This window comes from Glarea lozoyensis, assembly GCF_000409485.1.
Source record: "Glarea lozoyensis ATCC 20868 chromosome Unknown GLAREA18, whole genome shotgun sequence".
Classification (NCBI taxonomy): Eukaryota; Fungi; Ascomycota; class Leotiomycetes; order Helotiales; family Helotiaceae; genus Glarea; species Glarea lozoyensis.
This window is the reverse complement of record NW_007360992.1, coordinates 223,572-240,974: the sequence shown is the minus strand read 5'-3', so window position 1 is coordinate 240,974 and position 17,403 is coordinate 223,572. Positions and strand designations below refer to the sequence as shown.

The following is a 17,403-nucleotide window of genomic DNA, read 5'->3' as shown; positions in this document are numbered from 1 at the left end:
GCGTCGAAGATTGGCAACTCATACTGACTTGACATAGCAAAAGAAATACAAGTAAAAGTATTGTTATAGAGGCATCATCATTTCAGAGGCGGCCTTTAATCGGTGATAAGAATCGCTGCGTAGTATTAAACTGGCAGTGTGAAATACGACATGTACCCAGGTACGGAGTAGAGGGGAGTGAGTTGAGCAGTCAAGGTTCGCGTGACGCACGAAGCCGACGCGCTTGAAAATGACAGGGCTGATCGCGGGCCGGGTCAGCCACAACTCAAAATGTTCCCGGGGTTCACATCTCAGCATTGTGGACCGTTGACAGCGCACAGGCGCGGTCTTCCAACTTCCAAGGTGAAAACAAAGGGGTCAGAAATTGCTTTTGGGGTGGTCTTTGTTGTAGATAAGACTTGGGAATCTATGTCTTGGAGCACCCAGGATCATAAACAAGTATTCATTTTGTATAGCCGCCCTTATCTTCCTCGAACTCGATCTTAGCTACCATTTTCTAAAGTGGTTTCGTGTTGCGACAAAATAAAAAGCTATTACTCACTATTAGGTGAGGTGTTGAGAAATACCGAGTAAGAATTTTATTAGCCTTACTTCGTGCTATATCATTGTTCGAAAATACAACTAATCACATGCAAACCATCTCAAGTACGGTCTGTAGCTCCGCAATTCACGTATCGTATCGAATTGATGGCCAGAACAGCATTGATTCTTTGGGAGAAGATTTGCGCTCAATTGTGGCGAGTGTCAACGTAAGGCTTTTGCGGGGTGGATTGTGACTGGATGCGTTTGTTGACACCAAAGCGAGCTTTGAAGCTGTCCTTGAATACTTGTACAAGCACTTCTACACTTCGTACATCCAAGAATTGCTTCACGGTTGCAGAAGGCTTCTCATTAGAAGAATTCCTTTTCGTCCCCGTCCCTGGCTCCTACTTTCAAGGCAAATTCCCACCAATACCCGGGGCGAACAGTGCGCGCATCTACGCGTGTCTCCCACAACCTCCTGGCGCCCGGTCGAACTCGCCTGAAGATACTTTTTAAACTCCGACATGCTATCAAATTGCCCATTCTTGAACCTCAACTCTGCCATTCAAGTGGCTTTCCTCTGATAGGGCCGGAATTGCTACTGCGTGTCTATTCTCGAAACATCATCTTTCTTTGATCGCCCAGTCCTGTACAAAGATTTCTTCGGAGATAGCCTCAAGCACTGTTGCTTCCATCCCGTTCGTTCCTTCCGTGATGCACGCCCATCGACGCTAAGGAAACAAATTACTACCCACGCCGCAGCGGCAGCAACTTCTTCCTCAGCCATGAGTCTCGAGATATCTCCAAGGTCCGTACGATTCTCTCACGGGCACGAGGAGGATAGTACAGAGACTCTCAAAGCGCCAAGGGCGATGGAACGTCCGCATGCTCAGACGAGCGACTCTGGCGGTTCCGCTTCATCTGCAGATTCGCAGGAGTCTGCTCTGCTAGGGATAGACGCAAGGACTGCTAATGGCAGCATACACGCCTCCCAGCTCTCTCAAATGGAGACACGACCGCCCATTACAAGCATGAATTCGAGCATGCGCTCCCACCGCGGCAGCAGCGATGCCAATGGGACGTATCCCAACACCATGCCTATGAACAGCGCAACTTCAAGACCACAAAGGCCCACTGCTCCAGCACGAACGCCGTCAAGCACCTATGCGCCTGCTCGTCGGCCGCTTCAGTCCCCTTATATTTCGACGGTACAGGATCGTAATCGGACGGGGTCTTCGACACGGTTTAGTAGAACCGACCCTAGCACCGCGTATCGTGCGCAGGAGAAGGGATACATACAGCGACTGCGACAGGACCAACCCTCCGAGTACTTCGAACCCTATACGCCGAGCCTGGGTTATGGAACTGGATCAGATACCGAAGAGGAGTCACCTTCAGACCAACTATTTGGGGATAACGACGTCTACGACCAGGAGACCTTGCTCTTCTATGGGAATGATGATGTGCAGCCAACCGAAGAGGATCTACAGGATCCACTAAAACGAGAAAGACTGGAATGGCACGGCATGTTAGCATCAGTCCTTACCGGAGATGTTGTTAGGCAAGAAAAGAAACGTTTGATAGGAGCTTCGGAAAAACAGGGAGAAAACTTGAATGTTGAGATATGGATGGGAATACGTTCCAAGGTCTGTGGCCGCACCCTAGCAGCACAAAGAAGAATTGTAGAGGATGCCCGTCATGGTCTGGACAACCTAATCGACGAGATCATTAAATTCGAAGTTCAGGGGCAGAGCGAGGCTGGCAAGTCCCCTGTGGAACAAGTTCGGGATGTTGTAAAGAAAATCGAGAGGTGTGAAGGGCTATATCCTACTCGATCTGCTTTAGAGGAAGACAAGAAGATTGCTGCTTCTCCCCAGTTCCAAACAACATACAATGCCGTCCTCTCGTGGCACAATACTACTGAGCTTATTAATACCGAGCTTGGAATTCTGCAGAGCTGGGTGGGAAATCCAGAACTGGATTTCAATAAGGCGAAAGATCAATCTCCTTCTGGAAATGGACTGACAGACGAATCCTCGTTCATTGACCGACTTCTGAAGGAAGATGGCCTCAAGTCGTTGCAGGGAGAAAAGAGCATCTTGCTCGGCGTCACAAAAGTCATTGAGAAAGCAAAAAGCACCTTGATACAAAACTCCGAAATCTTTGCCCGGCGGCATCTGCCACCTTATATCGAAGAACTTTTAACCCTCATCAACTTCCCATCTCGTTTGATCGAAGAGATTATTAAAGTACGGTTGCAATTTGCTAGAAAGATGAAGGATTCAGCCCAGCAGAATGCTATGATGCAAGAACAGATGATATCTCAATTCCAGATCCTCCTCAAATTGGCAGTCCAAATCAAGCAGGAGTATGTCAAGATTTCACAACCCGAACCTGGCTGGGACCTTCCGCCATGTATCGACGAATCGTTCGACCAGGTTGTGCTAGATGCGTTGAAGTTCTATTTCAAAATGCTCAATTGGAAACTTGGTAGTAACAGAAATACTTTCAAGGAAGCCGAGGTTTTAGAGCAAGAATGGGAGTTTTCTAATGAGATCGGCCGGCATTTGCAAGGCGGTGATGTGGAGGTTGCGGAGCAGTTCAGTTCCCTCACTTTCAAGGCCTTCAATCGGTTAAGCCAAACCTTTGAGCGTGATCTACAGCGAAAGCCTAAAGAGAGCGCTGCTGAGATGACCAAACGTTACAAGCAAAGTCTTGACTCCGTCCGCGTTCGTCAGCGCATGTTGCAGCGTTTTTCTCGAGTCTTGAATGATCGCTTTGAGAATTCAAGCGACTTCAGCATGGCTCTGGGACGTGATGACCTGCAACATCTATATGGAAGGCTTATTGAGTCGGGCCATTTCCTGGTCTACACCGCGAGCATCGAGCACGACGGCATATTCTTGATAGCCTCGCCCTCATTATACAACCGGCCGCAAGATATTCAATCAATTCTAGGAACTTGTTTTCATTCGGCAGATGTGCCTGAAGATCCAACAAACCCATATATACTTGTTCTTAGACCTGAGGTCCAAATGCCCTGGGATGGTAGACAAGTCGATGCAGATATTCCTGAGCCATCAACCGACGTCAAGCTTGGCCATCTCCGTCTGATTGCTGATGGCTCTCAAGCTAGACTGTCGAATGCACGGTCCTCGTTCCTCGAATCCATTGAGATGCATCTAGACATGGTCGTTGAGCAGCGGTCAAACCTCAAAAAGGTCAATATGAGGTTGACTGAAATCAAAAGAGTAGTGTATAAACTATCTGGTCTCATCATGGATAGTGTTGAGATTGTGCGCAAGCAGACTGTAGGTTTAGACTGCCAGGAGCTAATACAAACATGCTTCGTTTTTGCGACGGAATTTGGTCAACGCTCGTTGTTATACATGGACCGAAACCGGAAACAAATGAACAATCTAAAACTCACGAAATTAGCTTTGGATTGGGTCAGCTTCATTTGCGATGATTGCATCGCTAATGACAGAAAGACCTTCAGATGGGCTGTTCAAGCCTTGGAATTCGCCATGGTCATGACCACTGGCCAGCACATCCTAGCACTAGGTGAGGATGAGTATGCTCGTCTTCGAGCCAAGGTAGCGGGTTGTATGTCTCTACTGATCTCTCACTTCGACATCATGGGAGCGAGATCCACACTCGCAGCTCAGGCCGAGAAGCAAAAGATAGAAGCTATCAGTAACCAGTTCAGAAAGATGGATATGAATCGTATGATGAATGACGAGGAATCGGCGAAGTATGTTCTTGAGTCCAGGCTTCAAGAACTTGCAAGACTTGATGATACGCGAAAGCAGAAAGAAGCTGAAAGGCAGGCACTTGGGCGCGTGATGGAGGGAACCAACGAAGCGGACCGTTCGCTGACTTACCTTTCTTCTTCGGCTTCCAATGTCAACATGAGGTGGCAACAAGGACAGTTCGTAGGAGGTGGCACATTTGGTTCTGTGTATGCTGCTATCAATCTCGATTCTGGTCAACTTTTAGCCGTAAAAGAGATCCGTCTGCAGGATCCAACACTCATTCCGACTATTGCTGGTCAAATCAGGGACGAAATGAATGTCCTCGAGGTCCTGGACCATCCCAACGTGGTTTCTTATCATGGAATCGAAGTGCATCGCGACAAAGTTTATATCTTTATGGAGTTCTGTTCTGGTGGTTCTTTAGCAGGTCTCTTAGAGCACGGCCGTATTGAAGACGAACAGGTCATCATGGTCTATGCCTTACAACTGCTAGAAGGTCTCGGATACCTACATGAAAGCGGCATCGTGCATCGCGATATCAAACCCGAGAGTATGTACTCCGTATCCTTGATTGAGCTTCTTACTAACTCGCTTTAGACATTCTTCTCAACGAAAACGGCGTAATCAAATATGTCGATTTTGGCGCTGCAAAGGTCATTGCCCGTCAAGGGAAGACGCTCATCGCTGCAGCAACAGGCAAAACCGAAAAGGCCAAGTCGATGACTGGAACACCAATGTACATGTCCCCTGAAGTCATCAAAGGCGAAAACCCGGGTCGTGCTGGCGCTGTCGATGTTTGGTCTCTTGGATGTGTAATTCTCGAAATGGCAACTGGCCGTCGGCCATGGGCATCTCTCGACAACGAATGGGCTATCATGTACAACATTGCTCAGGGCAACCCTCCACAACTTCCTACCAACGAACTCAGTCCTCAAGGCATCGACTTTCTCAGAAGATGTTTCATCCGCGATCCTAAACAACGTGCTTCGGCCGCTGAACTTCTACAACATGAATGGATCATGGCCATTAAGTCTCAGGTATCCATCGACCCCGGAACACCGAGTGACAGTGGATCTTCCACATCGACTCACTCATTGTCCCGTAGCAGTCTGGTCTGAAACGGCTATCTTCTTGTTCTGAAGACGGATCCCACTCAACTTTGCGACATATTTCGCTTCCTTGCACCTTATCTTTCTTGTCCAAACTTCTACTTGTAATCTTTGCTCGCTTTTGAACTGGGACGTTTCACCATATAGTCTCTTGGCGAGGCGTAATTTGGGGTTTTCTTTTGTTTTCATGACGTACACGGGCATTCAGCGACGGCGCAGTATACGAAGCGTTTGGTCGCATAGCGCGCAGTCTATCATTTTATATGGCATCAGCGATGCGTTACGGAGTTTTGTCTGTTTGCCTTAGGATTGGCTGGAACGGATGGCTATCGTCGACATGATAGTCATATGTAATCAGTGGAGCAGCGTGTATCAGATTCGGGATGGGAATGGAGGCGGTGAATGTTGTTGAAACAACCTCGCTATCTGGGGAGAATGAGGGCGAGGTGGGGTGGAGGTGTGTAAGCTATTGACGGAGATGACTAGAAGTGGACTTGTTGGTAGTTGTCGCAACACAAAGAGTTGAGATGTTGGCATGGAAATCGAAGCTGGAGATGGAAATCATAATTGAATGGCATAATTCGAATAATAGATCAAAATCAGCTAAAACAAATGCACGATTATTCCTCAAATACAACCTCTCTACCCTCTTCCCCCTCTCGCTATCCTCGGCTCATCGTCATCACCCATGAGACATCTCTAACCCTCCCCCTCCTTCGTATCCCATCATCCCACAAATATACACTTCCCGCTTTGACACCCGTCGCGCACATTCGATAGTCGATCCATCATCCCAGCTGCTTTTCTTGACCGACATTTCCCATGATTTCCTACGGCGGCGCACGTCCTACCGCGTTGCGTACCCGCTTGCATATTGAATGTTTCACTACCCAGGTACGAACGAGGCTTTCCCCACATCTAGATCGGATCGGATCGTCGGTTCTGTGCGTTTTGGGTGTTTTGGTCCGTGGACTGAAGCGGGTGATGTGCATTTGTTTAGTTTTGGGAATAATGTTAGGTGCGAGCGGGTGTGGGTTTTTGATAGTTGGGTGCGGGTGGGTTTGTCGGTGCTGAAAAACTGGATGCGTTTTCTTGGTTGGGAGGTTTACGAGGGAGAGTGGTTTGAGGTGGATGGGGATGGTTGTGGTGAGCGGTGAAGTGGGTAGGAAATGAGGATTTTGTTGGAGGGGTAGTGTTGATGAAGTCTCGAGGCTCTCTGTGGTTTAGTCAACAGCTTAAGAGGTACTTTTGGCTCGCTCCAACTAGAGTGACTTGGGTGTATGAGTTTATTGATGCTGAAGAAGACACAACAGCAAGTTCTTCTTGCACGAGTGGCATAGCAGAGGGGGTTTCCTCTCACATGGCTTTTGGATACTCGCTAAGCGAATGTTGTTATTTTATCATACGCCATTTGAGAAGCTCTCAGCCTGAAGTTTCTTGCCAATAGAGAGAGAGGCGTGAGAAATTGCACCATAGCCCATCTATCAGACAGTTTGTATGTGTTTTAAAAGTTGTGTGACCCGTTGGGATTGCCCGTTCACTCTCAGTCTCACTACGCACCGTGTAGCCGCCAACAGGACACTCAACGGCCTCGTACACTCAACGGCCTCGTATAACTGTATCGAGAGATCTAGACGGGAGCTTTAGACCCCAACGTGGTGAAACTCGAGATGCAAGAATAAGGAGATATAATATAGCCATCTCTTGAATCCAAACCTTAGCGCCCGGACTCTAGAGAAGCCGCTTGAACTCAAAAGCATCTCAGCATAGGAATGCAAGCTATCCTTAAGCTGACATGCAGTGTTTGCCACCGAGCGGTTGCAATATCCAATCTTTGGGTACGTAAAGTTGTCAAGATATTGCCTACACGAAATGACTTACTGTAGAATCTCGCTTACACAAGATGATCATATATCCAACACGCATCTCAAGACTCCAACTTCCCATTCAAGAAGTCGACGCCCCGGTCTTTACGAGTAGAAACAATGAAGCTCTCGGAATCAAGAGAAGCCGCGAGTATTCTTGCACTTCTGACCTCAAAAAAAGGGGGATCTTCGACTTGCTGCAAGGCGATGGTGATCTTGCAAATCCTTCGATGATGGGAGAGGGTGAGAGATAATTGGTAGCGGCAACGAGGAGGATGGATGTGTTACTCGAAAGTGTTTCTCATGTGAGAGATCTCCGTCATGGATTGTATGTGCTGAGTAGATCAATTGGAGTATTAGCGGCCGACAGCTCATAGACGCGAGTTCGCGATAAACTTACGACGTTTCTTGGGAATTTCAAGTCGTAGAACTATCTTCAGATAGTGATGATACTATTCTCGACCAAGGGCACGACCGAGAAATCCTCTACAAGGTGAAATGCAGCTCTAACTACTGAATTCGAAACTCGCGGTGCCCGATTGCCGATGAAGAAGAAAATATATTGCGGCAGTAGCGGGTTTAAGCGCCACAGTTACCGTGCATCGTCTCTCGCCTGTCGGCAAAGCCGTTTACCTTCCTGTATCAGATAGAGAGGATGAATTGCATACAGAAAAGACGAGGAGTCGTCATCAGAAATGCAAGATAGAGGGGAGGTGCAGGACATCTACCGCGATTAGATTGAAAAACACACGCCGTGCATCGGCTCTCGCTCAGGCCGAAGTATTTCGGTTGCCTTTTTGCATCTTGGTGTGATACAGAGCTCGAAAAAGCAGTGAGTTTGTACTGATCAGTCGTGCTTGTGGAACTGTGGATAAGTGTTGACATGCACACATGTGGCGAGCACGCGTGAAGCGGGTAATGTGATGTTCGGCTGGTGATGCTGCCGTGGTTATAATTAACCTTCCTACATGAGAACTGTGTAACACAAAAACGACCTTCTTGCATTCGTTCAGTATGTGTAAAAGAGGCGTGGAGACGACTGTCCTGGTTGTGCTGTTCGGCTACTGAGCCGATGAAGTATGGCTACGGCAAAGAGAAGCAAGTTCACCTGAGCGTCGAACACCAGCGGTTGTACAAGCCTATGATTCGTAAGTCCACGAGGGTGAGAACTCTGTGTTGTTCTTGACATAAGAAAGCTAAGTATAGGCTTACATCTAGCTGTTTCGAAGTCATGTAAATGACGATATGCAGCGGAGATTTTTGTACGATCCCGATTGAGTTCTCTTGAAGAGGTTCTAGTTGGAGTCTTGCTGGGGTAAGATCGGGGGCCAGCGCTGGAGTAGGGGTGAAGATGCTTTCGAAGCTTTTGCAAAGGCAAAATTGAGATAGAGTTGAAGCGGCTTTGGCGTCGGAAAATTCAGTGTGGGACCTAGATCAGCATGGTGGAGATCTCCAAGATGTGCGATTACTGTAGAAAGTTCGAAATTTACAAACGCGCTTAAGAATCCGAAACTCTTTGACTCCCAAAAGATGTAGCGGTCTGTATACTACAGAGCTTCTACTCCAAGGTATACCGTCTTGTCCGTTTGTCGCGAGTCATATTCGCCAACCTTTTGATTTGGCTGCTGCCGCATATGCAAAGCACGGTGTTTGTCCGTTTTCAATGGCGCGTACCTACATATCTTCCCAGGCCTGGGCATTGACCATGATCGAGTTCTGCGTGTAAATCAACTTTAATCAAGGTGTTCTGGAGGAAGTGGGTATTGAAGGCCGTGTGCCTGGATGACTTGCTTACTAGCAGACGCACCTCATGCAAGGCAGTGTAAACCCTGTATACTGCGTTCTTCACCGCCATTTTATAGGTGGTTCAACCCACCATGTCTGCTTTCGTGATTAGTGAGCGAGCACCTTTTGCAATTATAATTAATTACTGTAATTATGGAAAGTCAAGGGTGTCGTTTAAAGATATTGAAAGTTGCAACGTCAATGTGTGAGCGAAAGCAACGAAGGCAATGTATGAAGGCGAACAGTAGGAACTGACGAGGGCATAAGTATACTCGATTTAAGAATATACCATTTTAATGGCCAGCAGTTACTACTTGTAGAGGTATATCAAAATATTTAACTTCAATTCCCTGAAATGCAGCCTTTAACCAACTCCCTGTCCCTTAACACCCTATCGAGAGCGACCCATGGCCGAGTTTCCCTTCCAAAATTTCTATGTTTGTCTGATTGTTCTGCTTTCTAGTCTAAATTGATTTCATCTCATGCCATCTCAAATAAGTCGCGTAGGCGGCTTACTAGATTTGAAAGTTTGCTGGAGATAGATGGCTACTGCGTCGTGAGTGTACGAGTCTGAGTTTACATGTGTAAATTCCATTCCATAGGTTCTAGCCAAATCCAAAGCTTCGTGGTATTCTATTGCGTAATCGATTGTTTGTGGTTGAGTCGCGAGTTTGATGTGGTAAATCTCATGTAACATTATGTGACTGGTGGTGGCCACGAAATTGACCATGTTCATCTGCCCCATTTCGTCGTCTTTGTGTCTTGCAATTTGTTCTCCAATCGTCTCCAAAGACCAGTACGGAGGACAAAAAGTTATTGTATGCATGTGATTACCGGACAGGTGGAAGTCTAAATTATAGTAGTTATTGGCGTACATTTTACCGTCATCACACAGATCATCGTCCGGCTCTGGTGTATACCTCCAAAAAAATTCTTCGCTTTTGCCATACTCTCCTCTAAACAGCCCTGCAATGCGAGCAAAATTATCTTCGATAATTTTACCCCAACCCTCTTTCTCAGGAGTATCCCTCGCGTCCCAGTCATCACCCATCCATGTTCTATGCACGAGGTCATAGTCGTAGCCGGCAATGATGTTGGTTTGTGCTTCTATAATTAACTTCGCATCTTCCCAAGCGCTTTTAAGCCTTTCTTTCTGTTCATCGGTGCATTTAGACTCGACAAATTTTCTCGAGAATCCGCCTTTCACGAACTCCCACATCTGAGCCTCTGGCTGAGGAGTTTGTCGAGGTCTAATTGTGGGCTTGTACGGCGACTTATGTGCCACAGCGCAGCCGAACCAGATCGATATTAACAAAACGAGGATAAGCATATTGTCCAAGAAAAAATAAAGTATTATTATTATTAGCTTATTGACTGGGAGAACAAGCAACGACTTGTAGAGGAACTTAACTAATGTGAAGTCACCTATATAGATATGTACATTTTGATAGCTGTCGACACTGAAAGTGTCCTAATTAGGATATAATGAAATGGCCGAAAACGGAGAACCAGTATGCTTATTAGGTATTGGGCAAGTACAGAAGTAGCCAAAAAGCGAAAATTACAATAGTATTCCTGTTCAAGAATCACAAGTAGCGAGGCCGGTTACAAACTCACGAAATATGCTACTAGAACTCCTTTGGACAAGCTGAAGAACTTCAGTTGTAAGACGTCCAATCCTGGGTTGAAAAAGGGCCGCCGTCCACAACCCATGTCTCGTACGGGCCCGATTTGAGTTGGGGGATAAGTTTGCACGGACTAACGCAGGTACGTGGCTGATAAGAAATGCAGAGTGGCTCCGTCCGCCATGTGTCCTCGCTGCAGTGGGATCTCTTCGATGAGGACGTGCAAGTTGGGCAAACTTTCTGTGCCCGAGCTTACATTTCCAGTCATTTGTTGACGTCTGAATCACCTCATTCATGCGTTGTCGTGAAGAGCCTCAATTACAATTGATGATAAGGCTCGGGTACTGCCATAAATTAGTGTGTTGGCTGCCCTATGTTTCGGGTCGAGAACCGAGACTTCATCAACTCAAAAGCATTGGTGGAGCGGGAGACAAGGTCAAATGATCATGATGCAATCCCTTTGAGACATTTTGGGGGCGGTCTACACCATCTTTAATCTCTTTCTGCGACAGAAAGATACCTGCTCCAATAAGGTCTGCAACTTCCCCCAAGTGTCGTCCAGCCTAGTCTAGAACAGTATGCTGCAGATGGATAAAGAAGCGGATAAACTTAATCAAGTGGGCCGAGTTCGATGACACCAGGAACAAGGCACGAATTGATTCTGAATGGCCCGCTGAAGGGAGACTCATTCACTAGCTTCATACAGTACAGTATTGTAAGATACCGCTTTAGGCGAAAGCAGGAGGTACTGTGGCTATACTCGATTAGAGACCGCCAGATATTGAACCGAGCTTCATAAAAGTTTACGTCTGTGTCGCAGCTGGTACGGGAGGAACTGCTCAAGCTGCCAGGGCCGTTGGATCAGCAATGCGTTGATCTGGTGGAATGCGGAGAACTCGGCAAGTAGAGAAGCTGGAGATTTGTATTAACGATACAAGCGACAACGGCAACATCAGCCTCCGATTTCTGTTCGCCTGTGAGGCATTCATACAAAGGGTAACGCATAACCGGATCAGTGAGAAGCTTATGTCGTTATCTTGATCACCAATCCCAAGTTTCCAGATGTTTTGTTGCTTGGAACGTTTGAGGTCTGTGTTGAGTACAGATCATAGGGTATGAGCTCGTCGGCAGGAGAATTGATGGCGGGGTTCTTGTATATTGACTGGGTTTATTACCAGGTCAAGGGACAGCGTAAAACCGATAGGCGAACTCGGCAGTCACGAACTGATATTTCTGAAAGTCCTCTATGAATGTGATGTAAGCAGGAGGGTGATCCCGTGAGACTCGGGTCCCTTGATAATTTATGATAACAGACTCGCAGTTGAATGCTCTCAAAATCTTCTTATTCTGCAGATTCTCTGTTACTCATAAGTCCAGTTCGTTCTTGAACGGACAAACCCATGACTGGCGGGACTTTCTAAAGCAGGGATGAGATGACATGTCCCTGACTAGCTGGTCTTGTTTATCAGTTTCTCCATCATAAAATCCATGATATCAACAGTCCGTAGGCTTCCCGTACACCGTGGTCGATCATTCTCTGCAAATCATGTTATCTCTACCCCCTATCGGCTCGCGTCGAGATGTCGCTAAGGTTTCAAGAACTCGAATCTTGCGTGTCGTCGACTGTCTCACAGCCAACGAGTTGCCCCTCCACAAAGATCGCTCAGCTGGCAGGTCCATAATTTCCTTCTCCGCAAGGCTGCGACCACGACGGCTACGGCGGGAGTACCTGGCATTCTTTGTGGCAACTTCCCAGCCTGTCAAACCTCATGACCACATCGTGGGTTCATCGTCAAGCCAGTGTCAAGCCTCCCAACCCAGGAGTCAGCTTCCAGCGTTGGAAACACCATACACTATGCTGTTTGCGATATGGTGGCTTGGGTGGGAAGTGGTCTCCAAATGTTGGCCATTACGAAAATATTGACTTGCTCACCGCTTCCTCATGAATCAGGAAACCACCAACAGCCCCCTTATCTTTTGTCAGATTTCGCCCTCTACGAATGATACTATTTCCAATACAACGTAATTTATGATAATGTATAATAATGGCCACACACTGCTTGTATATGCATCTGGTGATGTGAATTTTTCCTGATTTTTTCTCCTGGAATCTCGGTTATTGATCGCTTTTCTACCTGGTCTCTCCGAGGGCAACGTCTGGATGCCCGCATCTAGGCCTGACAGTTGCCGCAGTAGGGTTAGTTGGCAGAGGGAGATGCGTGCCAGGTACACAACTAACGCTCCGCTCGAGCCTTCTCTGGCACAATTTAACCATGTCTAGTGTATGTTCCGTCTTGCAGTCGTGAGCTAGTGCTTGTACGTGTTTGTACCTTTGAGCAAACAGCGCACCAGATGTCCACGTTTTCGGGAATGGCGTCCAAAATGCTGGCCATCTGGATGATTTTGGGATGCTCTACCATCTCGCGATTCGTTCCATGTGAGATAGTCTCCGAGTGAACCCTGACGATTGTGTGATTAGGGCATCAGGAACTGTCCAACTAAAACTCGATTCTTCACCGTCACGTCGTCTGCCACCATGAGCCCTGACCTTTTGCCGGTGTTTGCTCCGCTCTCTGGTAATAAATGATTCAAGATGCTGACATTTACTATTCGGAGTCTGGTGGGGTCTGAGAAGAGCCTGCAGGTCAACTTGTCGCTTGCTGCTCATCCAGCCCCTGGCACGGGCTCACTCCCCCTCGACCTTCGAGCATCGACATGGCTGCGCTGCTTCAACCCCTCCCACCACCACTGCTTCTACGAAGCCTGCTTTGCCTGCCACACCTTCCCACCTTTGCCGTTTCTCTGACACCATCACCCCAAGATTTCCCACAGACCACAAAGTTGAGGCAAGGATATGGCACAGTAGTCTATTCCTTTCCACTTTATCAATCACCGCTCCTGGTCCATGTCTGCCCGGTGCAGCGCGGGTTTGCCCAAGCCGTTCTATAATAGCTACGGTATCTGCACTTTCACATCTTCTCACTCTGTGCGTCTGCAACTGCTGTGTGTTTACATGTGCTGATCTAAGTTGATCTATGGATCACTTGGTTGGGGATATTGTTCCAGCAATACATCGTTCTCCTTTTGACTTCTTCCTCTCGTTGACCATATATCAAGGTCGATTCCAACAGTGATTCGACAGTCAGTTACAGCAATGAGTTGACCTCTACCATTTGGATTTCCTTTTTGATACGAGCTCCCTCAAAGCTATTCACAGACATGAAGGGGACACAGTTAGCTATAGCATGTCTCTTCAACTTGCTTGCGCCGTCGAATGCGCAGCCGGCTCCGAATGCTGGTCCAGTCAACGTACCCGAGCAGAGGAGCGACGGTTCGCCAACACTTGCGCATTCAGTTGTGACCGAGACAACATTTGTTGAAACTTCAATCACAGCAAAAAGAACCTCTCGGTCTTCCACTCCTATCACACAAACCACTACACTCTCCATAATACCGACGTGGACCTCAAACACGATCCGCTCCGATTTTACCTCCTCCGACTCTACCGCAACCACAATACCTAGTGTAGAAGCGGTATCAAATGCCTCTCCCGCCGAATCACCACAAGCGCCAACATCTGGGAATGGAGGAGATGTCAGCCACAGAAATCTTATCATTGTGTTGTCCACAGTGTTGGGCTCTCTAACTTTGATACTGATATCACTTGGAACCTGCCTCGTCGTCAGATATCGAAAGAGTAAATCACCATTCTCTCACCGTGGAGCTTCGCCAATCGACGATGAAGAGATTGCTTCATGGCGTTCTCCGAGCTACGAGCACAAGCAACCAATCCTTCCAGCATACCCAGAACCCGTCCAATATGCTAGCACCATTGGTGTAGCACATCATCATGGCTGGTCGTGGGACTCCGAATCCCCCAGACAACAACAAACATCTCCAAAGCACGCCCATAAGGTTTCGAACTCACCCTCCACAATCATCCCCGAGTCTCCAACCTCAATGGCGCGAGCACCAAATTCTCGAACAGGTTTAACCGATGAAACCAAACCAGGAGCCGAACCATATGTTGCGACTATCAAGCACCAGAGTTCCAGGTTGTCAAAAGCACCAAGTCATATGCGTTCTAAATCCCGCCGAAGCAGTATCAGCGCAAAGAGTGTCTGGTCAAACCATGGCCATAGCACTTCCAACATCAACCTCGACTTCAAACCCAAAGAACGCCAGGGTTCATACCAGCTCTGGTATGATCCAGAGGATGACAGTGTTGGACGAGAACTACGGAACTTTGACCGCAGCAACCATACCAATTCACCGGGTACGTCGGTATTCGATGACACTTCGGCTGGTGGATTGAGTCCAAGACCAGCTAGCCGCCCAAGATTTTGGGAAAGCCAGGCAGAAGACAAAGAAATCGGAAGAGCTATTGCATAGCTCATCAATCCGAAGTAGTTCAGCAGGATGAACATGCTAAAAACTTTTCTTTTATCACTTTACACATACACATACCTGTCGACGAACAACCCGACACTTCTTTCATATGCTTATTATGGCACTTCATTCATACTCATCCTACATTTTGGAGAGCTTTCTTCTTTTGATACGGGCGTGATCGACATACGATCCGCATAGGGTGCATGGAGTTTTAAGGATATTGGTAGCTTACCTTAATGGGGCAACTTTTGGGATATACCTGTATGATGATGGGAGGATGGATTGTATCTTTGTCACTGATACATGTCAGTTCGGTGGGGACATTGCCACTTTGATTGGCGTTTGATATACGAGAGATACATGATGTGATACCCTACTCCTTACATATATACTTGCATAGAGTAGAACTTGAAATGAAAAACAAACATTTTAAAACTACACACTCACTTCCTAATACTTGACTTTAAGTGAAAATCGACCATAGATATATTCACATCCCCTTAGATCTGATCAAGGTGTTCAGGCGTATTTCAATAAACTATAAATCCTTTAGAGACTTGTAAGTTCCACTTATGGCATAGTGTCACTATTGACTTCATGAAAATTTACCATGACTCTATTTTGCGAATTTTCTGCATTCTCAGAACATCCCTACATTACACAATGTACAATCTCACCGTTATACTTTTACAATCTGCTGTACTTCAATAGCTTGTCTCTCCGTATAATCTCGCCTCCTATTCGAAGTCAATCACGTGGACCACTCCCCCAATCGCGTCCACCATCTCACCGCCCAGGCGCGTCTGTCGAATTGCCCAAATCGCATCTCCAACTTTTCATACCCCTCGACAAGAACGTCACTCTTCTCTAGCTCTGGTTCTCACTCATTGCTCCTTCACAGAGTTTTAAAATGCCACCCAAGAAAGTCATCGAAGTGCCCAAGTCAGGTACGGGAGATGAGGCTGCACTACAGAAAGAGCAGCAAGTGAGAGATGGAATTAATATTGAGGTATGTATATTCAATTCTCAGGTCTTATTTGACCAATTTTTTTGTATTTGTAACTAATTGTGTTCCAGGATTTCACACTTCCTAAAAGTATAGTGACGCGACTGGCCAAAGCCGCACTACCACCGAACACACAGATCCAAGGGAATGCTATGTTGGCAATGACGAAGAGCGCAACGGTTTTTGTAAACTATTTAGCGTCGGCGTATGTGACCTCCTATTATGTTTTGGGGCTGCGAATTGACAATCCATAGAGCAAATGAGAATGCGCAACAGAACGGAAAGAAAACATTAGATACCCATGACGTCTTCGCGGCGCTCGACACCCTCGAATTCCCGGACTGGAGAGAGAGATTAGAGGCTGAGCTTGCTAGTACGTCTTCCTCTCCCTATCCTCTATCCATGTGCTAATTGCAGTTTTTCAGAATACAAGGAAATCACAGCGGACAAACGGTCGAAAGCTAAGAAAACAGCCGCGGACAAGTCAGAAGATACGCAGGATGGACAGGACGGACAGCCGGTAGCTAAGAAAGTGAGGTTGGATGGGCAGGGCCAGGTTGAGGAGAAGACTGAGGGCGCGGAAAATACGGCCGATGAGGCGGGGAATACTGCTGATGAGGAGGGGAGTGGTGAGGAAGCAGAAGAGGAGGAGGAGGAGGAAGAGGAGGGGGAAAAAGAGGGCGAAGAGGTGGAAGATCCGCAAGCTACGGAGGTGGAGGACGAAGCGTTGGATAATGGTGAGGACAGTGATTAAAGGGTTTGGGGATATCAGGAGTTCGGTTGGGTTAGGCATTGGGCGGAGTTTTGGGCTTGAATTGAGGTTGGGATATGGGCGTTTGCCCTGTCATCACTATGGTGAAAATTTCGAGCTGGAATTTAGGGGTTTTAGGACATGTGAGATTTAAGCTGGTGTCCAATATGGATGGTCAAAAGAATACCTGCTTCACCCCCGTTCTAGTCTGGCCAGAAACGCGAGCCTAAAAGACTTTGGAAATTGCTCTGGTTCCATTATAGGTAGTAACTCTAGAAATCTCTCCTTCTTGATACGCCTAAGCTAATTAGTTGATTAGAAAATAACTGAAATAAATTAGCATCGGCTTTGTCATCTTTGATATGTACTCGAAAATAGGGCGTCTCTGGTACGCCCGGTATAACTCAGCAGCAGCCTTACTCTTTCTATTCTTCAGAGTCGGGCGGAGACAACACACCCTATATTGAATCGCGAACGCCCATGTCAGCACCAATAATACCCTTGGCAAAAGCCCCACATCTTTCCGTAAGTCCTTGTTCTTAATGGTTACTATTCTCAATAACTTCCAGTCGAATTTTCCCCTTCCTCAAACC

General features: G+C 47.1%; 4 protein-coding genes across 4 annotated transcripts; 3 read left to right on the top strand and 1 right to left on the bottom strand.

The window, feature by feature from the left end:
- Positions 1-1,307: 1,307 nt before the first annotated feature.
- On the top strand, positions 1,308-5,395 carry GLAREA_12310 (Protein kinase-like (PK-like); the record flags this gene model as incomplete). Its single annotated transcript, XM_008083092.1, has 2 exons — positions 1,308-4,827; positions 4,875-5,395. 2 exons carry the CDS (start codon positions 1,308-1,310, stop codon positions 5,393-5,395), a joined length of 4,041 nt encoding a protein of 1,346 aa, XP_008081283.1.
- A 4,131-nt stretch (positions 5,396-9,526) lies between these two features.
- GLAREA_12309 (Metalloproteases (zincins), catalytic) lies at positions 9,527-10,366 on the bottom strand (the record flags this gene model as incomplete). The annotated part of the gene is made up of 1 exon (XM_008083091.1): positions 9,527-10,366. One exon carries the CDS (start codon positions 10,364-10,366, stop codon positions 9,527-9,529), a length of 840 nt encoding a protein of 279 aa, XP_008081282.1.
- A 3,514-nt stretch (positions 10,367-13,880) lies between these two features.
- Positions 13,881-15,053, top strand: GLAREA_12308 (uncharacterized protein; the record flags this gene model as incomplete). The annotated part of the gene is made up of 1 exon (XM_008083090.1): positions 13,881-15,053. One exon carries the CDS (start codon positions 13,881-13,883, stop codon positions 15,051-15,053), a length of 1,173 nt encoding a protein of 390 aa, XP_008081281.1.
- A 910-nt stretch (positions 15,054-15,963) lies between these two features.
- On the top strand, positions 15,964-16,813 carry GLAREA_12307 (Histone-fold containing protein; the record flags this gene model as incomplete). Its single annotated transcript, XM_008083089.1, has 4 exons — positions 15,964-16,062; positions 16,131-16,264; positions 16,314-16,432; positions 16,485-16,813. The coding sequence occupies 4 exons, from the start codon at positions 15,964-15,966 to the stop codon at positions 16,811-16,813; spliced, it is 681 nt and encodes a 226-aa protein (XP_008081280.1).
- Between the last annotated feature and the right edge of the window lie 590 nt (positions 16,814-17,403).